Below are 21,987 nucleotides of genomic sequence, written 5' to 3'. Positions count from 1 at the left end.
AATTCTTGGGTCTGAGAAAACAGGGAACTGGCTCCCAGATTTTCCTGATTCTGAGGGAGAAGGAAGCTGTGGGCTCATCAGGAGGGCAAGGGGCGTGGGTCCACGGGATCTCAGCACCTCCCTCGGTTGATCCAATTAGAGCTTTGCACACTCCGCTCCTCACACCCTGTTATCTCTCACCCTGGGCAGGGGAGGAGACAGCAAGTATATTTAGTCTTTGTCCTCGCTCCTTATCTCAGTGTCCTCAGTGAGGCTCCAGCAGCCCAGAAGGAAACCCAACCTAGAGACCTCCAAGGTCATAGGGGACACCCTTCCAGGACCCTCCAGGAATCACCTATTCCTTTCAGGGCCTCTGGAGAGCAGCATGGCAGATGAGTAAGTGAATCTTGGTAACCTAGGACTGGGGGCCCCAAGGAAGAGGGAGAGACCTGATCTGTCTTCAGGGTCCTTAGCTGGTAGGACTTAGGTGGTTGGACTTTGGGGTGGAAATGAGGTAAGAATTTGGGGTGGTGGTGGTGCACGCCTTTAATCCCAGCACAGGAGGCAGAGGCAGGTGGATCTCTGTGAGTTCGAGGCCAGCCTGGTCTACAAAGCGAGTCCAGGAGAGTCAAGGCTACACAGAGAGACCCTATCTAAAAAACAAACAAACAAAACAAACAAACAAACAAACCAGTTTGGGAACTCCTGGGATCGGAGAGAGTGGAAACTAGCAGTCCCAACCTCTTGGTCAGGGGACCGCTGCCAACCATTGCCTCTTCACGGTTTCTCTCCCTTCAGGAGCAGCGATGCGGTGAGCGCTGTGAGCTAAGTGGGGTAGGGAACTGTCAGCTCAGAGTGGGCACTGCAGGGAGGGGACTGGGACGCGGTTGGCGGGGAACCTGAAGCTATAGGTGAGGGTACCTAGAAGGACTGGGTGGGAGGATTTGGGTAGTGATGTAGAGTGTTTCACTTCCAGGCTGGGGAGCCCCAGCCGGCGCCTGCCCCTGTCCGACGCCGCTCCTCTGCCAACTACCGAGCCTATGCCACGGAGCCACATGCCAAGGTGGAGCGGTGGGAGGGGGGTGGGAGGTCCTAAAAAGCGGGGCCACCGCTGGGCGAGGCTTCTGGGTTCTGAATCCTCTGGGACGGAGGGAAGGGGCGGCAGCAAGGCCTTGGAAAAAAGGGGTAGCTGCGCTTTGCTGATGGGCGGAGCCCGATGGGTGGGGTGGAATTTCAGAAAGGTGCATGTTAGGCTTGGTGACAGTTGCCCGTGGGAAGAACTCTTCTGCCTACCTCAAGGTTGAGGCATGAGCGTGGGGAGCTGTGGTTAGATAGGCGGTGTGCAACTCTAGTCAGAGCTCAGGTTTGGTGGATGGGATCGAGGGCCATGGCTTCTGGTGGACTCAGGTAGTAGGCATGCACTCTAGTGGGTAGTGATGCCTTACAGCTCCTCCCAATGTCCACTTTGGGACCTCTCACTGACCTTTCTCCATATCACCCTGGCAGAAAAAGTCTAAGATCTCCGCCTCGAGAAAACTTCAATTGAAGGTGATTATCTCGGAGGGGCGGGGCTTTGGTGGGCGGAGCTGTGGGGGCGTGGTTTTATTTAGGAAAGAGTCATTCCCTGCTCCTCCACCCCCTCCCCCGCACGCAATGACACGCGCAAACTTATACGTGCGCACAGAAATGAGACAAAGTTTTTAAATAAAAGACACCAGCTTGGATGTCCTGTTTCTCTGAGAGATGAAGGAAAAATTTTTATTTCTAAACTTTTGGGGACGCTGATGTCTGCTCCAACCATTCCGCAGACTCTGATGCTGCAGATTGCAAAGCAGGAGATAGAGCGTGAGGCAGAGGAGCGACGTGGAGAGAAAGGGCGCGTTCTCAGCACTCGTTGCCAGCCTTTGGAATTGGATGGACTGGGCTTTGGAGAGCTTCAGGTAAGCAGCTCACAAAGTAGGGCTTCCTGCTAAGGCCGGGACCCGAGGTTCCTCATCCCTGGCCCGGCATCCCTCGGGTACGGGTACCAGGACTAGGAGCACCAGCGCCATCTGCTTGTGCCAAACAAAACAGTTTCAATACTTAGTGTATTTCTCCAGTCTTTATCAGCCAAATCTCAGAATTCTCGGTTCCTTGGTACATTTAAGTACCTGGAGTCCACATTCTAATGTTGTTTCCTTCCTTTCTCAGAGCCAGGAATCCACAACTCCTCACACTTGGAGGTCTGACCCTTAGGACTCCTCCCTCAGACTAAGAAACCTAGTGTCTAGCCTCCCTTTTCCTCCCCCCCCCCCTTTTTTTTGTTTTCTTCTTCTTTTTTTTTTTTTTTAAAGATTTATTTATTATGTTTACAGTGCACATCAGATCATATTATAGATGGTTGTGAGCCATCATGTGGTTGCTGGGAATTGAACTCAGGGCCCCTGGAAGAACAGACAGTGCTTTTAACTGCTGAGCCATCTCTTCAGCCCTTTTTTTTTGAGACAGGGTTTCTCTGTGTAACCTTGGCTGTCCTAGATTCGCTTTGTAGACCAGGCTGGCCTCCAACTCGCAGCGATCCTCCTGCCTCTCTCCTGAATGCTGGGTCCAGCCTCCCTTTCAACACACATGCTTGCGTTCCTTCATCAGGACTTATGCCGGCAGCTTCATGCTCGGGTGGACAAAGTGGACGAAGAGAGATACGATGTGGAAGCAAAAGTCACCAAGAATGTCACTGAGGTGGGAAGCACCTCCGCAGTCCACTGAGACCTCAGGCTGTGGCTGTCTGTGCTTGACATAGCTCTGGTCAGAAAGCAGGCAGTGGCGTAGGTACACTGTGGCAAAGGAGCTGTTTCAGTAGAGAGACGACACCTGCAAGGCAGAGCCTGAGTGGCTTAAATAGGTCTGCGGACATGTGCGACTGGAGCACTGAGTCGTAGTAAATGAGTTGAGCCCCGGGCCGGGGAGTCACGATCAGCACAGTGTTGGACTGAGTCGTGTTGGAAGCTTTGATTGATGGGACTGGGGGATATCGGGAAGAACACGCAGTTGCGGGTTAGAGTCTGGAAGAGAGGATGGGGTTTAGATACGGAGAGCAAGACATGCATATAGGGAAATTGTAGGTTAGAAGAGGTGTGCAGGAAGGAAGCAGAGGAAAGAAGGGTTCTCCACGGTCACCCCCCCCGCCCCACCCCCCAGATCGCAGATCTGACCCAGAAGATCTATGACCTGCGTGGCAAGTTCAAGCGGCCCACACTTCGAAGAGTAAGGATCTCAGCCGATGCCATGATGCAGGCGCTGCTGGGCACGCGGGCCAAGGAGTCCTTGGACCTGAGGGCCCACCTCAAGCAGGTTAAGAAGGAGGACATTGAGAAGGTGAGTGTGGGCCAGGCTTAGGAAGATGCTTGGGACGGTCTGAACGGTCATGACCACAAGGGCAGCAGAGAGCAGATGCACTTGGGGTTCTAGTGAGAAGCTAGTGATGGAGGGACCTCAAGAAGTCAGAAGAGGGGGCTGCAGAGATGGCTCAGAGGTTAAGAGCCCTGGGTGTTCTTCCAAAGGTCCTGAGTTCAATTCCCAGCAACCACGTGGTGGCTCACAACCATCTGTAGTGAGATTTGGTGCCCTCTTCTGGCTTGCAGGCACACATGCAGACAGAATCCAGTATAAATAATAAATAAATCTTTTAAAAAAAAAAAAAAAAGCCAGAAGGAAAAACAGTGCATTAGGAAACAGTGCATTAGGGAGAGAGAAGTAGCAAGGGGCAGGAAATGCGAAGAGACTGGATGTGCATGAGGGAGACAGGAAGTGCATGGGGGAGACAGGAAGTGCATGGGGAGACAGGAAGTGCATGGAGGAAGAATGGAGGTGAATGGAGGAGACAGGCACATAGTGAAGACAGGAAAATGCACGGGAGAAGCAAGAAGTATATGGGGAGACAGGAAGTGCATGAGGGAAACAGGAAGTTCATGGGGAAACAGGAAGTACATGGGGGGGAGAAGGGAAGTGAATGGGGAGAATGGGAAATGCTCACAGAAAGTTTGCCAGATTGTCTGAGTTGTCTCCTAGAACATGATTCCTGGATAGGCTTCCTGCATAGAATGGTCTAACAATCTCGAGGGCAGGTGGAGGATATTCAGGGGGCAGGGACCAGAAAGAGTCCTTAACGTCTGACCTTTCACCTCCAGGAAAACCGGGAGGTGGGAGACTGGCGCAAGAACATTGACGCACTAAGTGGAATGGAGGGCCGCAAGAAAAAGTTTGAGGGCTGAGTCCATGGCTCCCACACTTTGCTCTGAGGATGTTCCTGACGAATAAACCTCTCTAAACTGGAAGTGACTGTGTGTCTGTTACCCTGGGGCTTAGGCATGAGAAAGATGGGGGAAGCCGGCAATGGTGGCACATGCCTTTAATCTCAGCACTCAGGAGGCAGAGGCAGGTGGATCGCTGTGAGTTCGAGGCCAGCCTGGTCTACAAAGTGAGTCCAGGACAGCCAAGGCTACAGAGAAACCCTGTCTCGCAAAACCAAAAAGGAGGAGGAGGTGGGGGGAATTGAGGGTTGGTGTGCCTCAAAGCCATGGGGTGTAGTCACAGGCACATTTCTAACATGGGGTAGTCTCTTTTACAGAGGACATAGAACATGCTAGACCCAAAGAAAAGCGTGTTAATGGGCCCCGGGGGTGGCTGTGGGTCAAGAGCTCTGGCTTTCACCCCTAGAGGATCCAGATTCAGTTCCCAGCACACACATAGCAACTCACAACTAGCTCTCTTCTGGCTTCTGCTCAGACAAACTATACATATTTTAAAAATTTAGTTAAAGATAAGAATTTGAAAGTGCCAAAAAACAAAACAAAACAAAACAAACAAAAAAACCAAACCAAAAAACAAACAAACAAACAAAAACCCAACCCAGATATATTCACAGTGAGGCAGACGATGGTGACCCTATAAGAGACAGAAACAGAAAACTAAGCCATGCATGGTGTTGCACACCTTTAATCCCAGTACTCAGGAGGCAGAGTCAGGTGGATCTATGTGAATTTGAGGCCAGCCTGGTCTACATACGGGATTCCAGGACAGCCAGAGATGCATACTTAGTGTTATGAAATATGTATCTATGGGGTGCCATGGTGGGCCCATGCCAAGGTGTGCCCCTGAGAAATTTTGCCATGTAACAGATCTGGTATAAAGGGGGTTTACTGGGGGGAAGGGAGAGGAGTGAGGACCTGAAGAAGGGGTAGAGGCAGCCAAGTGCACATGGAGACAGGGGGACAGACAGGAACAGCGCCATGAGGGCAGAGAAGGGGGCAGGGAGGATGCAGAGAAGGATAGACGGGCACAGACCACAGGGAGTAAGGAAGCTGATGTGGTGGGGGCCCTTTTATCAAGGCACACACACCTGCTGCTAAGCAATTGCTAGGTCCCTGAGGGCAGGCCAGCATAATCACCTGCACATTAACACCAAGCTGGGCGCTGGTGGCGCACGCTTTTAATCCCAGCACTCAGGAGGCAGAAGCAGGTGGATCACTGTGAGTTCGAGGCCAGCCTGGTCTACAGAGTGAGTCCAGGACAGCCAGGGCTACACAGAGAAACTCTGTCTCAAAAAACAATAGACCCTGGGAAAAGAATTTTCAGCAAAGTACAAAAATTTAAAGCATTCCTTTCTTTAATTTTGTAATTCTTTACTGTGGAATAGCTTGGGATGTCCTGTTTTAAGTAGCAGAACTGATGACTAAGCAAGGAAATGTAATTTAAATTATAAAATTCTTGCTTTAATAAAAATTTTTTAAACAGTGAAACAAACAAACAAACAAACAAAACCCCCTCAAGAACAAAAAAACCCAAAACCAACAACCAACCAACCAAAACCCACAACTCGCCCCCCCCCCCAGAAATAGAAAACTAAAGGGAGGGGGCACAGAGTCGCAAAGCAAGACACTCAAAAGGATTGATAAATATAGACACATGGCCCAGACACAGAGAGTCAGAGCCAAAGTGATACAGAAAAACCGAGGTATAGATGAATATGCAGAGATACCCCAGAAACACACAAGGGCAAAACCGTGGAGAAACTGTTAATTCCAGCACTGAAAGGTGGAGCCTGAAAGGGCCAGGACTTAAAGGTCATCTTTAGTTACATAACGATTTCTAGGCCAGCCTGGGCTACACGAGACCTGCTGCATGGTACATTTCTCATGTCAAATCTTTTATCTCCCACCCACCCCCAACAAAAGAAACAAAAACTATCCAGAATTTCACAGCAGTCCAGGGGAGGGAGGGAGGAAAGGAGGGGGAAAGGGAGCGAGAGAGAGAGAGAGAGAGAGAGAGAGAGAGAGAGAGAGAGAGAGAGAGAGAGAGAGAGAGGAGAGATATCAGCTCCAAGATGGGAAGCAAATGCCCAGAATGCGCGTACATACACAAACCCACACAGATGGGGGAGGGGGGCAGGGGCGCTTACTTTTCTGGGCACTGGCTCCCCTAGAGTTCAAGGTCATGGCTTGGCTGGAAAGGGGGTGGGTGGGAGGATACTAAAAAAGATCTGTGTCAGATGGAGTGAGGAGGGGCTGGGAGGGTGGGGGCTCTTTAGCTTGACACCCCATCCTCTCCCTCCTCCCCACACCTGCTTCCCAGCTTTAGCCGCCTGTTGTCACCGTGGTGGAATCCTGGTGGCAGACAAAGGAGTGGGGGTGGGGAGGCCCGGGGGGGGGGGGGAGTTGGACGGAGACACAGAGGGGAAGAGATGGAGGAACAGGGGGAAGAAAAAAAAAAAAAAAAAGAGGTGGAATTTGCAGATGGAAACCAGAGACAGGCTAGAGGAGAAATTTGAGAAAAGCCACCCAGAGGTAGAAGCAGGAAGCGTGGCTTAGAGCCCTCCCTTTTGCCATTAAGCCCGCTTTTCCTGTACTGTTTCCAGTTATAGGGACTCCAAAACACTGGGAACTGTTGGGTTCTCTAAGAGAGCTTGTGGGGGTGGTCTGACCTAGCCTGGGCTCTAGGCTGTTGCTGATGGAATCCAGCAGGGCTCTCTCGAAGCAGATGGCAGGTGTTGGACCCCGAAACTGGAGCCAGAGGGGGCAGAGCAGGCTCTGAGCGTGGGGGATGGTTTCTGACCAGAGGAATCCTCGCCCTCTCCTCCAGCCTGGGGCGGGGCTGAGCATCTACCTATAAACCCAGGGGGTGCGTCATTGTCCTCAGAAGCGTCAGACTCCCTCTACAGCATCCAAGGACCCAGCCTTAGGTAACCGGCCTCTGAGTTCTTCTCGTTGATGTCTTTCGGGGAGTGGGCAGGACAGGAGTGAGAACCAGGTGTGACAGTTGGAGCAGGATCTCCTCTTCCTCTTCCTTCTTGTCCTTCCCTCCTCCTCCTCCTCCTTTGAGACAGAGGCTCACTGTGTAGCCCAGGCTGGCCTTGAGCTCCCAGTAACCCCTCTGCCATGTTGAGATTATAGGCAGCAGCTACCCGGCTAAGCCCGAGGCTCTGGGAGGACTTGAGGGGGTTAAGGGTGAAGGGGTAGGATTTGTGGGTTGCAGAATCTGGGGGCGCTGTCCCTAACATTGTGGAGGAAGCATTTGGAAGGCAGAAGAATATGGATCTCTATGAGTTCAGGTCTAGCCTGGTTTACAAAGAGTTCTGGTTAGCCAGGACTACGTAGGGCAGATACCCTATTAGGGTTTGGGAAAGTCTTGAGACATGAGGAACTGGGAAGGGACTCAGAATCTACAGGCTTAGGGACAACCAGAGAAACAGTGAGGCCTTGTCTTGGAAAACAGAGAAAGAAGCAACCAACTATTAGGAAGGGTGGCACCATTAGTGAGGGTGCTGTGAGAGGGACCTCTGAGTTTGGGTATCAGGTCTTACTTAAGGATCTTATTATATTCTGAGGTCTTATCCCTGGGGGTCAGACAGGTGCAGGCTGGGAGGCAGAAGAATCAGGAGTTCAAGGTTATCCTTGGCTACATACTGAGTTCAAGGCTAGCTTGTGTTATATGAGACTCTGTCTCAACACCATACTCCAAAGCCCCCACAAAATCCTGCCGATCATAGAATGTAAGTACCCGTCCATGTACTAGTGTGGATCGGGTGCTCAGTCTAGAGACGCTAAGATTTCTTGGTCTCACATAACAAGGGCATAGGATTTGGATCTTAGAACCTTCAGACCCTGGGCTTTAACGGTCTCAACCTGGCGACCTGCAGGCCCCAAGAGGCAGAGTTTGGGGGAGGGAGTTAAGGTCTTTTGGGGGTCGGGATGAAGCTGCCCTTGATACACCCACCCCCTTTGCGGAATGTAGGGGGGGGATGGAAAGAGTGGCAGGACAGGACGGGAGGAATCCTAGGTGAACAAGGGGGCTGTGGTAGAAGAGGGGCAGCCATGGGGGAGCCCCACTTCTCCAATTCCTTATTGGGAAATGTCCTCTGTTTCTCTGTGTGTGACATTACCCCAGAATAGCACTAGGGGTGGGGACAGCTATTGTCTTAAAACCTGTCCCTTTTCCAACATCTCCTAATCCCTACTGGGATCAAGTTCTCAGGGACCTGTCACAGGACAAAAGAAGACAGCTGTGACGAGGGGGGTCAGAGTATGCGGGCTTGGTGTAGAGCTAGGCCTGGACTCTTTGGTCTGGTCTCCCTTATCTGGGTGCCAGCTTTCCCTGCTCTGACCCTGGGGTGCTGATCCCATCACACCTCCCTCAGACTCAAGAGTCCAGGCACCCACCGACCCTCTTCCTCGGGAACCTACTGCACTGCGCTCAGCCTCCTTTCTCTGGTCTGTAGGCCACTCCGGGATGTCAGACACTGAAGAACAAGAATACGAGGAGTGAGTGATGCAGTCTGGCAGGGCTCGGGGCTTGCCGTGTGGGGCGATCACCGCATGCCAAGATGTCTAACTGTCTTCTCTTCCCTCCTCTCTCCTTGTCCGTGTCTCTAGGGAGCAGGCTGAAGGTAAGTGTGTGTGTGTGTGTGTGTGTGTGTGTGTGTGTGTGTGTGTGTGTGTGGAGTGGGCCAGCCTAGAGGGTAAGGGAAAGCCCTCTTCAGTCTTGGCTTGGATGAAGCAGGAGGAAGCTGGCTCCATGAGGGGAAATGGGGGCAGTTCAGCACAACTTTGGGGGTAGGGGTAGGAGGTTCTGAAGCTGTTCCCAGGAACTCCCCCATCCCCACCCTGCAGCAGCAGGTGGGAGTGCTCCCTGTAGGATTTGCAGCTGGAGCGCAGAGGGTCATCTTGTTAACCCAGTCTCCTCTCTATGACTGGGGCCTGGACTCCCAAGTCTGAGGGAGGAGGCTGGGGCCTGGACTCCCAGGTCTGAGGGAGGAGGCTGGGGCCTGGACTCCCAGGTCTGAAGGAGGAGGCAGGGGTCTGGACTCCTAGGTCTGAGGGAGGAGGGATGGAGACCGGAACTCTTGATCTGGGTAAAGAGACCTTGGGGCCTCACCTCTCAGGTGTGAGTGGAGAGAGCTGGGACTAATCCCTGAGTCTCTGGTACACAGTCAATGCCCCAGAGCTCCTAACTTCTTCTGTGTGTGTCCCCACCCCTTTCAGATGAAGCCGCTGAGGAAGAGGAAGGTGAGGCTTGACTCCCACAGGTCCTAGTAGGCCTTGGGGTGGAGGTGGGGGAAGGGGCACTGTGTTGGGCTGGAAGATCCTGGGTCCACTCTTTAACTGCATCTCGCTTCTCTCCCTACCCCTCTGTGCTCCCGTGTGGCTGCCCCTCCCCTGCCCCTCCCAATTCTCGCTTCTCCTCCCGCCCCTCCCAGCCCCCGAGGAGCCGGAGCCGGTGGCAGAGCGAGGTAACCATAGCTTCTTCGCTTCCTGGGATTGATTCGGGGTGTCTGGGGATGCCCCCGCCCCCGATATCATCAGGTCTGCAATCCATCATCATACATTGGCTCTTGGATAACCGGCCCGGCCCAGATTGATCCTTTAAGCCCCTAGGGCCCTGCACCCTCTGGTGGCCGTGAAGGGAAGTTGCCTTGTGTGCCTTTAACCTTTTCCCTTCCTTAAAGGAACCCTTTTGTGCAAGCCTTCGTTCCAATCTTGGAAGAACGCTCACTAGAGGAGTTGAGTGTTGGCGGAGAGGTGCCCCGTCTCCTCTCCTTTTAGCCCCTGACCATGTATGTTATATTTCTCCCTATATACATTCGAAGGTTGGGGCCTGAAGTTTTAAATCTTACGTTATTTTTTGTTTTGTTTTTGAGACAGGATCCGACGTAGCCCAGGCTGGCCTTGAACTTGCAGCAACCTCCCTGCCTCAGCCTCCCGAGTGTTGGGATTACAGATATTCATTGTCACGCTCAGCTTGCTTATTTACTTAGGGTTTTTTTTTTTTTTTTTTTTGGTTTTGTTTTCTTTTTGGGATAGTCTCAACCTGTAGTTTAAGTGGGCCTGAAGCTCAGTATATACCCTAGGTTGGCCTTGAACTCAGAGCAATTCTCCTGCCTCAGCCTCCCATATGTAAGATTACAGGCATGAGCTAAGAGGAACTTGAACTTTAGGGTACCAGTAAGAAGTGGGGGTAGGGCAGGGGGCTGGAGACAGAGGTCTGGGGGTTCTTGAAGAGAAGCAATGGGGTCCCTTCCATTGCTGGGTAGGATGGGGAAGGCAGAATACAGGGAAGATATAATTGGAGACATTCCATGAGTTTGGTCTCTTGGGCTTTCAGAAATCTGGGAGAGGGTGTCCCCACACCAATGCAGAATGTATATCTGATGCGAGTGACTCTCTTCCTCCCTTTTGTCCACCTCAACTTCCCTTTCCTCTCCTAATGTCCTCCTTCCCTCCCCCTGCACTGGACTCTCAGGTTCCCTGGGTTTGCTTTTAGGGGTACCAAGCCTTTCTATACCCAGCTCTTGCTAATTATCTCTTTTTTAATTCCCCCACTGCCACCAGAAGAAGAGCGCCCCAAACCCAGGTGAGGTGCTGCAGGGTGGGCGTGGGTCATAAGCCTGTCCTCTCATGCTCCCTCACCTGGAGAGACAGGGCACCTGAAGGGCAGAGAAACAGCTAGCCTTAATTCTTCCAGCGAGAAGTTCAGGAACTACCTTGTGAGACAGGTCAGCTATAACAAGAGTCTAGGCTCTAGAACAGGATGTGAGGGCCTCTGTGTTGGGCCAAGGCCACTCAAAGAAGGATTCCGGAGGGAGGAGATACCTGGATCCTAATGGATAGAGACCTTGCTAGTTGAAGGAGGCATTGGATACATTGTAGGCAAAGAAAGCTACTTCTTGTGTTCAAAGTTAGTGGTTATATACAAAAGCCTGTCCCCATGCGGTCTTTGTGAGAGTACGGTTAAACCAGAGAGGCCAGCGCAGGCTGTGAAAGCTCACTGAGCTAAGAGGAAGCCTGGCGTGATGACATTAGGGGCCAGGTCTGAGAGACCTTAGTAGGAAGGAGCACAACCAGAGAGGTCCCAGGTTAAGGGACTAGAGTGAGGGGGCTAGTTACAGAAATGCCTGGGAAGAGAGGAAGGAAGGGAGGGCAGTTCCCAAGGGCTTCTGGGATTGACAACCTAGGACCATAGAGACATGAAGTGGATGAACCCTGCCAAGGCATGGTGTGTGGTGACATATGAATTATTCAGGAGGCTTCTGCTAACTTGGGTCTTGGGAAAGAGTGTGAGCCAGGCACAGAATCACTGCATCCTCAGCCCAGTAGGGCCTGGTAATTCCAAGTTCAGCATCTTCTTAAATCACAGCTATATAAAGAAACTGTAGGTGTCCCGAGCGAGCATACAGGCATGCTTCTTGTTACAGCCATGAGCCACTGCTGTTAAATATGTTAAACAGCCAACGGCAAAGTATTAACACAGCTGGTGGGGGGGCAGGCACACGACACTAAGTTTCTTAGAGAAGATAAATCTCTAACATTTATGGAACTCAGCATACATGAGCCCTGGGCTGGAGAGATGGCTCAGTGGTTAAGAGCAGTAGCTGCTCCTCCAGAGGTCCTGAGTTCAGTTCCTCTGGACTCCCTGTGGTGGCTCACAAACATCTGTAACTTTATTCCCAGGGATCTAATGCCCTCTTCTGGCCTCTGTGGGCACTTGGCCATACACAAGTTTGTTTTGTTTTGTCTTGTTTTTTTTTTTTTTTTTTTTTTTTTTTTTTTGTCTCTCCCCTCTCCCCCAGAGGCAAGGTTTCTCTGTGTGGCCTTGACTGTCCTGGACTCGCTTTATGGACCAGTCTGGCCTTGAACTCACAGAGATACACCTGCCTCTGCCTCCCAAGTGCTGGGATTAAAGGCGTGCGCCATCATCGCCCGGCCAACCATACACGTGTTAAATAGAAAAAGTTAAAAAGAAAGTAAAGTGGGCTGGAGAGATGGCTCAGAGGTTAAGAGCCCTGGCTGTTCTTCCAAAGGCCCTAAGTTCAATTTCCAGCAACCACATGGTGGCTCACAACCATCTCTAATGAGATCTAATGCCCTCTTCTGGCTTCTGTGGACACTTGGCCATACACATGCTATAGAGAGAGCAGGCAAAGCCTCACACACACACATAAAATAAAAGCAAAGCAGTTAAAAAGAAAGCAAAGTATCTTGGAGCATGTGCAAAAAGAAAGCAGTACTTTTAAACACTAAGACATTCTATTATTTATATTGTGTGTGAGTGTGGGAGCACAAAGGTGTGTGCATGGCGCAAATGTGGGGTTCCAAGGATGACTTACAGGGGTCATTTCTCTCTTTCCACCATGTGGGTCTCCGGAACTGGAACTCAGTCCATCTGGCTTGGTGCTTGGGCCTTTGCTTATTAAGTTATCCCTTCTTTTTTTTTTTTTTTTTTTTTTTTTAAATAGATTTATTTTCTTTTCTTTTTAAAGATTTATTTATTTTATGTGAGTGTTAAATCTGCATGTTCACCTGCAGGCCAGAAGAGGGCATCAGATCACATTATAGATGGTTGTGAGCCACCACATGGTTCCTGGAAATTGAACTCAGGACCTCTGGAAGAGCAGCCAGTGCTCTTAACTGCCAAGCTATCCCTCTAGTTCTCTGCCTGTTTTTTAACGCAAAGATTCAACCTATGGCCTTATGTGTTCTAGACAAGTGCTCCAGCTCCTCACTGGGGGATTCTAGGCAGGTGCTCTACCACTGAGCCACACCCCAGCCCCTCACTGGGGGATTCTAGGCAGGTGCTCTACCACTGAGCCACACTCCAGCCCCTCACTGGAAGATTCTAGGCAGGTGCTCTACCACTGAGCCACACCCCAGCCCCTCACTGGGAGATTCTATGCAGGTGCTCTACCACTGAGCCACATCCCCAGCCCCCTCCCTGGGGTATTCTAGGCAAATGCTCTACCACTGAGCCACACCCCAGCCCCTCACTGGGGGATTCTAGGCAGGGGCTCTACCACTGAGCCACACCCCAGCCCCTCACTGGGGCATTCTAGGCAGGGGCTCTACCACTGAGCCATACCCCAGCCCCTCACTGGGGCATTCTAGGCAGGAGCTCTACCACTGAGCCACACCCCAGCCCCTCACTGGGGGATTCTAGGCAGGTGCTCTACCACTGAGCCACACCCCAGCCCCTCGCTGGGGGATTCTAGGCAGGTGCTCTACCACTGAGCCACATCCCCAGCCCTTCACTGGGGGATTCTAGGCAGGGGCTCTACCACTGAGCCACACCCCAGCCCCTCCCTGGGGGATTCTAGGCAGGTGCTCTACCACTGAGCCACACCCCAGCCCCTCACTGGGGAATTCCAGGCAGGGCCTCTACCACTGAGCCACACCCCAGCCCCCTCCCTGGGGGATTCTAGGCAGGGCCTCTACCACTGAGCCACACCCCAGCCCTCACTGGGGGATTCTAGGCAGGTGCTCTACCACTGAGCCACACCCCAGCCCCTCGCTGGGGGATTCTAGGCAGGTGCTCTACCACTGAGCCACACCCCAGCCCCCTCACTGGAGGATTCTAGGCAGGGGCTCTATCACTGAGCCATACCCCAGCCCCTCACTGGGGGAGTTTAGACAGGTGCTCTACTGCTGAGTCCCATCCCCAGTCCTGTCTTTACTCTTTATTTTGAGGCAGGATCTCATAAGTTTCCAGGAATGGCCTTTAGACCAGGGAGGCCTTGAACTTGCCTCAGTTCCCCAAGTATCTAGGTTGATAGGTTTGTGCCACCAGGCCCTGTGGCCTCCACCTCCCCCACTTTTTTTTTTACAAGCATGTCAAAACAGGCAAGACAAACAGTCTTGCATGTTTTTTTTTTTATCAAACCCAAAGTATTCAAACTGCGTATTTTCTCTGACTGTGTATGCACACAGACACAGGGAGTTAGCTGTCATTTTGAACAGCAAGTGGCAAGGTAGGTGAGGGAGGCCAGCCTGCTGATGAACTCTATCCATTTCTGTCCACACAGCCGTCCTGTGGTGCCTCCTTTGATCCCCCCGAAGATTCCAGAAGGGGAGCGTGTGGACTTTGATGTAAGTGACAGGTGTCCTACCCCAGACTCAGCTGCAGGATCCTTGGCGCCTTCGGACAGGTGCCCCTCTTTGCTCCCTCCTTCAAAAGCCTGGATGTATCCCAATGTCCTGTTGTCAGCAAAGCATTCCTTGCTGACAACTGCTGGAAACCGTCCCAGCTGCTTGTCAATCATCCCTAGGGGGAGGGGCGGGCCATAGGGCCCTGTCTGGTGGTCTCACGGGCTCCCTCTTCAGGACATCCACCGGAAGCGCATGGAGAAAGACTTACTGGAGCTGCAGACGCTCATTGACGTACACTTTGAACAGCGGAAAAAGGAGGAAGAGGAGCTCATTGCGCTAAAAGACCGCATCGTGAGCCAGGAAGCCTGGGGCCTCCAGTCCTCCTACCCCCGCCCGCTTACCTTCCTTCATTCAGTGCTTTGGAATCTCTAGGAGAAACAGTGGGGACGTTGGGTGGCTACACTCCAATGTATATTTCTGCCAGGCATGTACTTTGGAGGGTCAAGGCGGGAAGATTGCCACGAGTTCGAGTCCAGCCTGGGCTATATGAGACTGCCTTAAAGAAGGAAATAAGATGAAAGAAACCATACATATTTTGCTTGTTGCCTACTAGTGGAGGGATGACTTGGAGGAGGGGCCAATCGCCCCGCCCCCCCAACTCTTCTTCCCTTCTACCCTTAGGAGAGGCGTCGTGCAGAGAGAGCTGAGCAACAGCGCTTCAGAACAGAAAAGGAGCGGGAGCGCCAGGCCAAGCTGGCGGTGGGTGTCTGTCCCTTCCCTATAGAAGAATACCTCATTTCTCATGTTTGGTATACTCTGCGGTTCTCAGAAAGTCCCCCCGTAGTGTATAGCGTAAGGATTTTTCTATTGGAAGGACCAACAGTGCTTACAAATAAAAAGGATCAAGAGACTGAAACCATAGCACCAAGACTGAGTGGGTGTGGTGGGCGCAGACCTTATGATCCCAATGGCGGAGAAGCTGAGGCAGGAGAGAAATTTGATTGAGGCTAGTTTGAATTATATATCAACTTACGGAGTGGATTTCTCCGTGGCCGCAAGTCAAAGTTCCCAGGCTAGGGTCTTCCTCCCTACGGTCTCTAGGCTCACACGGAGCGAACCCCTTTGTTCCCACAGGAAGAGAAGATGAGGAAGGAGGAGGAGGAAGCAAAGAAGCGAGCAGAGGACGATGCCAAAAAGAAGAAGGTTCTGTCCAACATGGGGGCTCACTTTGGGGGCTACCTGGTCAAGGTGAGTCTAGCCTATGGAAGCCCAGGGGGGGGGGGTCTGCATTTACGAGACGAAGGGGAGAGAAGCTTCAGAGCGCTGGGCCTGAGGAAGACGACTGAGCCTGGATCCCATTCAGGGCAGCTGTCACTTTAGATAGCACGTGGCACGTAGGTGGGGAGAGGCCGCTTGGTGATCCGGCTCTATCCATCCTCTGTCCATGATGCCTTCTGGTGGTGTCTGGGTGTAAGGGAAGAAGAGAGCGGCCGTGTTCCTATGTCTGAGGGAGGAGGGCGGGCGTCTGGGTCCCTGGGTCTGAGGGAGGAGGGCTAAAGGTGGACTCTTTGCATGTGGTGGAGGGCACTGGCCTTGATTGCAGGACCCTAAGTGGACTTAGCCTCCAGGTTCCATCCCTTGTTTGGGACCCCCCCCCCCCCCCCCCCCAGGCAGAACAGAAGCGCGGGAAACGGCAGACCGGTCGGGAGATGAAACTCAGGATCCTGTCCGAGAGGAAAAAGCCCTTGAATATCGACTACATGGGCGAGGACCAGCTCCGGTAGGTGCTGGCTGCTCTCGCGGGGTTTCCACGGGCGACAGACACTCTGGGTCTGAGCCTTGGTGCCCGTGTTACTTTAGGCATCTGGCACTTCCTCTCTGGGCCACCGTTGCTTTCTCTGAGATGGCCTGTACTGTCTGGCATTCATAGTGCCTCCTCCCTTATTTAGGTACGATTGCAGCACTCAGGAGGTAGAGGAGGAAAGAATCTGCCAGGCGTGGTGGCGCGGGCCTTTAATCCCAGCACTCGGGAGGCAGAGGCAGGCGGATCACTGAGAGCTCGAGGCCAACTTGGTGCATAAAGGAGTCCAGGACAGCCAAGGCTACACAGAGAACCCTGTCTCAAAAACAAAAAACAAAAACAAACAAAAAAAAAAAAAAAAAAAAAAAAAGAAAGAAAGAAAGAAAAGAAAAGAAAAAAGAAGTTCAAAGTCTGCTGTATATTGAGTTGGAGGCCAGGCTTGAGTTACACACATGCACACGCACACGCACATACATGCACCACGCTCGCACACTCACACGCATGCTCACACACATGCACGAACAAAATAAATAAATCCATGGGTAATAAAAAACCAACAGCTTGAGCCGGGCGTGGTGGGCGCACGCCTTTAATCCCAGCACTCGGGAGGCAGAGGCAGGCGGATAGCTGTGAGTTCGAGGCCAGCCTGGTCTACAAAGTGAGTCCAGGATGGCCAAGGCTACACAGAGAAACCCTGTCTCGAGACCCCCCCCCCCCACAAAAACAAAAAACAAAAAACCAACAGCTTTCACTCTAGGGCTTCAGCTGTCACTTTCTTCTCTCCTCTGGAGACCTCCACTTCAAAAAGGAACGTGGCCACACAGCTATAAACCTTTAGCCTTCTATCTTAACAAGAGCGCACACCAACAATACCAAAGTCGAAGGGAGTTGCTGTGTGGCTTGGGGTAGGTAGGTAGCTCAACCTTTCTGGACCCAGAACACAGTCCGGAGCTCGCCGCCTCCCGGCCCTTTTCATCTCGCCAGGGAGAAGGCCCAGGAACTGTCAGAATGGATCCACCAGCTGGAATCAGAGAAATTTGACCTGATGGAGAAATTGAAGCAGCAGAAATACGAGGTGGGACCTGCCTCTCTTGGGGCCCAGGCTGGGTGAAGGCAGTCAGGGGTGTGGCTGGGCATCCATCCTTCTTGCTTCTCCTTCGCAGATCAATGTGCTGTACAACCGCATCAGCCACGCCCAGAAATTGTAAGTACCGCCCCAAGCGTCCACCTAAGACCCTTTCTTTTTTTAAAGGTTTTTTGGTGATTTCTTTCTTTATGTTATTTTTTATTTTTATTTTTATCTTTTTGGTTTTTCGAGACAGGGTTTCTCTGTGTTAGCGACCAGGCTGGTCTCGAACTCACAGCGATCCGCCTGCCTCTGCCTCCCGAGTGCTGGGATTAAAGGCGTGCGCCACCACGCCTAGCTGCCTCTCTTTTTTCTAGCCTTTTCTGTGCTGTTCCAGCTGCCTCCCTGAGCCCTGCTGCGTGTCACCACCTTCACCTCACCCTTCCTTCACCATCCAGGCCCTTACTTATAAATTTGCTTGAGTTCTCTGAACTAACCCAAGAAAGTCAACTCCCACTTGGCCACCAACCATTTGTTGGGCATTATCTGAAAGAGTGGTATACAACAGGGGGGGCATGGCTCAGTGGTAGAGCCACTACCCCAGAACCTCCTGGTGAAAGGCTAGGGTTGTAGTTCAGTGGTAGAGTACTTGCTTAGCATATGCGACGCTCTGACTCTGTTCAGTACTGGAAAAAAAAGAAAGAAAGAAAGAAAGAAAGGAAAAGAAAAAAAAAAAAAAACCAGCTGGCCTCTGCTCCTGTCTTCCTCTGGGTGGGTGGGGGTGGGATAGGTATTTGGTGGACTTCCTGAAGTTTAATCATGCTGTGTCCAGCTTATCTTGGAGGCTCACAGCGTCTTCCTGACACCACCTTCTTCTCCCACAGCCGAAAGGGGGCCGGGAAAGGTCGCGTTGGAGGTCGCTGGAAGTGAGACTGCCCGGACACTGCCCCCACTGTACAGAGCCCAGGAGCTACTGGAGGGTGTGCCATCTGTAACTCAAAATAAAGACTTCCTCAGGCATCTGTTTGAGTTCTTCAGGGCTGTTGCTGTGTGTGGCTGGCTGTGTGGGTTGACTGACAGCTCCATGTTTGCCTGGGAGAGCCCTCTACTGTCATTAAAGAGATTTTCAAGTCATGGCTGGGAGACGCTAGTTTAACTTTCCAGTTCTGCTTAAACTAGATGTGATGGTGAGTGACTGCAATCCCAGCATTTGGGAGGTGGAGACAGGAGGATGAGGATTTCGAGGTCATCCTTGGTTAGACAGTGAGTTCAAGACCATCCTGGGCTACATGAGATTTCCGACTCAAAAATAATGACAACATGGGTGGTGGTGACACGTGTCTTCAAACCCAGCCCTTGGGAGTCAAAGGCACGTGAATTGCTCTTGAGTTTGAAATCAGCCTATCGACAGAGTGAGTCCCAGGACAGGCAGGGATAAGTAGAGAAATGCTGTCTTGAGGGGGAAAAAAAAAAAAAAAAAAAAAAAAACCAAGAACAAACAAAACCAAAAAACAAAATCAACCAACCAACGACCAATCAACTAAAAGAGAAATAAAAAGAATGACAATAAACAAGCACTGGGAGAAGGGGCAAATGAGACAAAAGTAGATAGATCTATAAGATGTGATTCCAGAGCCCAGGGCATAGCTCAGCAGTGTGGCCCGCCAAGCTTTGTCACCTGGGTTGGATTGGATCCCCGGGACCCACATGGTGGAAGGAGACAAGCAATTCCTGTAAAGTTGCCCTTTGACCTCCATGTGTGTTGGCAGACATGAGGATAAACGCCCAGATGAGTATTGTAGTGGATGTAAACATGTTTTTGTCTTGATCCCAAGTATGGGATGGGGAACAGACTTGTCAGAGAACAGGTGATGTTTATCCACTTAGAAGTCGAACCACTTTGTGTGTGTGTGGGGCTGGGGCTTGACTTTTGCCAGCTAAAAAACATCCTAGTACAGACTCTGAGAGGATATATATATACCCCAAACAGGAGGCTGAGGCTTTTGGCGTCTTGGTATTGTTTGGCTGTTCGTTGCTCCACTTCGAGATGCCCCAGAATGCTTAGGGGCTTTGGGCACGGGCTACTGCTCCAGTTTCCAGCAGCAACTTTGGTGGAATTACTGGTCTGCTGAAATCCTGCCCACTACGCCAGGGGAATTGCTCCCAGGAACTGAATTCAACAAGATCTACTTCTCCTGTTCCCCTAAGTCTCCTTTCTCTCCTATCTAGGGCAAGTGGGTTGGAAGGGAGGTATTAGCATTTAAAGAACCTGAAATAAAGAAGGTTTGCAAATGGCGGAAGGCTACAGAGTATATTGATTAACAAAAGAGATGTAGTTCTGGAGCTGGAGAGATGGCTCAATGGTTAAAGTTTCTTGCTGCTCTTCTAGAGGACCCAAGGTCAGTTCCCTGCACCCATGTTAGATGGCTACAAATAGCTTGTAACTCTTCCTACAGGAGGTCCAGTGTCCTTGGATGGTGTGCCTGTGAGCCTACACGAATGTGTAGACACGCACATTAAATATATAATAAATCTTTTAAAAAAGTGATGTGGGGTTAGAGAGCTGGCTCAGCAGTTTAGAGCACTGACTGTTCTTCCAGAGGTCCTGAGTTCAATTCCCAGCAACCATATGGTGGCTCCCAAGCATCTATACTGTGATCTGATGCCCTCTTCTGGCCTGCAGGTGTACATGAGGGTAGAGCACTCAAAAGTGATGTGCTTTTAAAGGTTTGGGATTGAATTCTTTCCTATATGCAGCATCTGGACTGCAGTTGGAGAGTGAATTTCTTTCTGTTCCTTAGTTGGAGGTGTCATTTGAGGGGACCCTACCTTTCAGGAGGCTAATAATCTTAAGATATGCTTCTTGTCGATGGGCATTTGGGGACCCAGTGTAGGTGTAATGATAGTCACACCAACCATAGGTGTCTCTGAAAATGAATTGCCTCTTAAGTTAAAAATGTTATAAGGTAATTAACTCTTTTAAAGACAGTTGTAAACAATACATTGGAGGGCCGGGTGTGTGCGTGTGGGCATGCATATAACAGCAGAATTTGAGAGATGGGGATGATAACCAGACCGAAACTGGCTAATAATCGCCTTATGTCTGTCTGTGCGCTGATGTAGCCTTATTTTGTGGAGACTTTTGGAAAGTGGTGTATTTTTTTTTAAACGTCTATTTAGTGTGTGTCTTAGCATGCTGTGCATACATGCCATGGGCAGAGGCAGAAATCGGAAGACAGTTTTCAGAGTCAGAGATCTCCTTCCTTATGGGTCCCAAGGATCGAAATATCTGATTTCTTGCTTTGGGGAAGCATATTTGTGTGTGTGTGTGTGTGTGTGTGTGTGTGTGTGTGTGTGTGTGTGTGTGTTTCAGGCATCTCAAGTCTCAAAAACCACGGGATTATCCTTTTGGATTTATGGTCATTATTCTCCAGGCCTCGAAGGTTTTGTGGTTTATTTCTCTGCACAAATCAAAGAATTAGAGCGCTTCAATGCCCCTTAGGAAAACGTTTTTTCCCTACACAACTTTGACAGCTTTCTGTTCGACTTTGGTAGGTTCCTACCTCAAAGTGATTTTTATCCTTCTCAAATTGGATTTCTTGGGAAGATAATGCGAAAGTTTTTTTTTTTTTTTTTTTAAGATTTATATATTATGTATACAGTGTACTGCCTGCATGTGTGCCTGCACACCAGAAGAGGGCACCTGATCTCATTATAGATGCTTGTGAGCCACCATGTGGTTGCTGGGAATTGAACTGAGGACCTCTAGAAGAACAGCCAGTGCTCTTAACCTCTGAGCCATCTCTCCAGCCCGAGCAAGGTGTTCTTATCTGTTGGGTCTATTATAAAACCTTCAAACCAAGTGGAGCTACACGTTTTGGACTACAAAATCTCAGCATGCCAGGAGAGCACGATACAATCTGAATTATATATAGTCTTCTCTGAAGCCCCAGGCGGGCTGAAGAAAAGCGTGTGGTCAGTGTGGTCACGTTTGGGAGTCCTCCTCTTGGTGTGTTTGAGGGATCATTACCTTTAGAAACCGTAGGCTTTCTCTTGATCTGGAAACTGACTTCCAGAGTACCTTGGGTTCTGAGGTACATCTGGAAATCTGGAGGGGAAGCCTGGAGGCGTGGCCTTGAGACTATATTTCCCAGCTTGCCCTATTTTATCTGATTTCCTCGAATTTTGCACAGGAACTTCATTGCAGATTGTTAAGAGTGGTTATCCGGATGGCTGGCGGTGACAGTCTTTAATCTTGTTTGAGAACTCAATTTCCTGTGGGCTGGGTCTTTCTGATGCCCTAGGGAGCACATTCGTTCATTGTAAATATTTTTTATTGCCTATTCTCAGGCAAAACCCAAAAGAAACGCCTGTAATCCCAGCAGTTAGGAGACCGAGGCAGTAAGATCAGAAGTGTAAGGACGTGCTGAGTTACAAAGTGAGTTCGAGGTCCAACCTATCTCAAAACAAACCACAAAGAGTATGCAAATGTATTTCTGTAGCTTTCAGGATCCGTTATCCGCCATTATTGCTCGCTCCCATCAAAGCCACCGTTTAGTCATTTTACAAGGTACACATTTCCCAGCATGCTCCAGGATAGCCTGTCCAGTCGCGATACCCTGATTCCTAGCATTGCCTGGGGGCATGCTCTCATTAAGGCAGTTTTCTTTTTGTTTCTTGGTTTCCTCCGCAGACACAGAGTTTCTCTGTGTAATACTGGATGTCCTGAGACTCGCTCTGTAGACCAGGCT

General features: G+C 50.8%; 3 protein-coding genes across 6 annotated transcripts in view; 2 read left to right on the top strand and 1 right to left on the bottom strand.

Moving 5' to 3' along the window:
- Rpl28 (ribosomal protein L28) overlaps nucleotides 1-21,987 on the bottom strand; it is a 249,835-nt gene that overhangs the window by 227,290 nt on the left and 558 nt on the right. The gene's annotated exons all lie outside the window — the stretch shown is intronic.
- Nucleotides 219-4,292, top strand: Tnni3 (troponin I3, cardiac type). Of its 2 annotated transcripts, none has more exons than XM_051162286.1 (8): nucleotides 219-375; nucleotides 778-790; nucleotides 956-1,042; nucleotides 1,486-1,527; nucleotides 1,788-1,919; nucleotides 2,608-2,697; nucleotides 3,157-3,333; nucleotides 4,146-4,292. In XM_051162286.1, the coding sequence occupies exons 1-8, from the start codon at nucleotides 365-367 to the stop codon at nucleotides 4,227-4,229; spliced, it is 636 nt and encodes a 211-aa protein (XP_051018243.1). In that variant the 5' UTR covers nucleotides 219-364; the 3' UTR covers nucleotides 4,230-4,292. The 2 variants fall into 2 exon arrangements, with proteins under 2 accessions (XP_051018243.1, XP_051018242.1); XM_051162285.1 differs by having other exon boundaries at nucleotides 778-799.
- Tnnt1 (troponin T1, slow skeletal type) lies at nucleotides 8,743-18,207 on the top strand. Its single transcript, XM_051161834.1, has 13 exons — nucleotides 8,743-8,774; nucleotides 8,886-8,899; nucleotides 9,495-9,518; nucleotides 9,710-9,742; nucleotides 10,842-10,863; nucleotides 14,306-14,369; nucleotides 14,604-14,720; nucleotides 15,051-15,128; nucleotides 15,504-15,617; nucleotides 16,040-16,149; nucleotides 17,155-17,245; nucleotides 17,334-17,374; nucleotides 18,121-18,207. Exons 1-13 carry the CDS (start codon nucleotides 8,743-8,745, stop codon nucleotides 18,164-18,166), a joined length of 786 nt encoding a protein of 261 aa, XP_051017791.1. The 3' UTR covers nucleotides 18,167-18,207.

This window comes from Acomys russatus, chromosome 19 (genome assembly GCF_903995435.1).
Source record: "Acomys russatus chromosome 19, mAcoRus1.1, whole genome shotgun sequence".
NCBI classification, from domain to species: Eukaryota; Metazoa; Chordata; class Mammalia; order Rodentia; family Muridae; genus Acomys; species Acomys russatus.
Note: the sequence above shows the minus strand (reverse complement) of the source record. Positions and strands in the feature narration are given on the sequence as shown.

Bases quoted from the DNA above. Each gene is read 5' to 3' on its own strand.
- Tnnt1 (XM_051161834.1), top strand. From the start codon at position 8,743: ATGTCAGACACTGAAGAACAAGAATACGAGGA. The intron at 14,721-15,050 runs GTGAGCCAGGAA...TTCTACCCTTAG, and splicing joins TTGCGCTAAAAGACCGCATC to GAGAGGCGTCGTGCAGAGAG. The intron at 15,129-15,503 runs GTGGGTGTCTGT...TTGTTCCCACAG, and splicing joins AGCGCCAGGCCAAGCTGGCG to GAAGAGAAGATGAGGAAGGA.
- Tnni3 (XM_051162285.1), top strand. The intron at 2,698-3,156 runs GTGGGAAGCACC...CCCACCCCCCAG, and splicing joins TCACCAAGAATGTCACTGAG to ATCGCAGATCTGACCCAGAA. The intron at 3,334-4,145 runs GTGAGTGTGGGC...TTTCACCTCCAG, and splicing joins AGAAGGAGGACATTGAGAAG to GAAAACCGGGAGGTGGGAGA.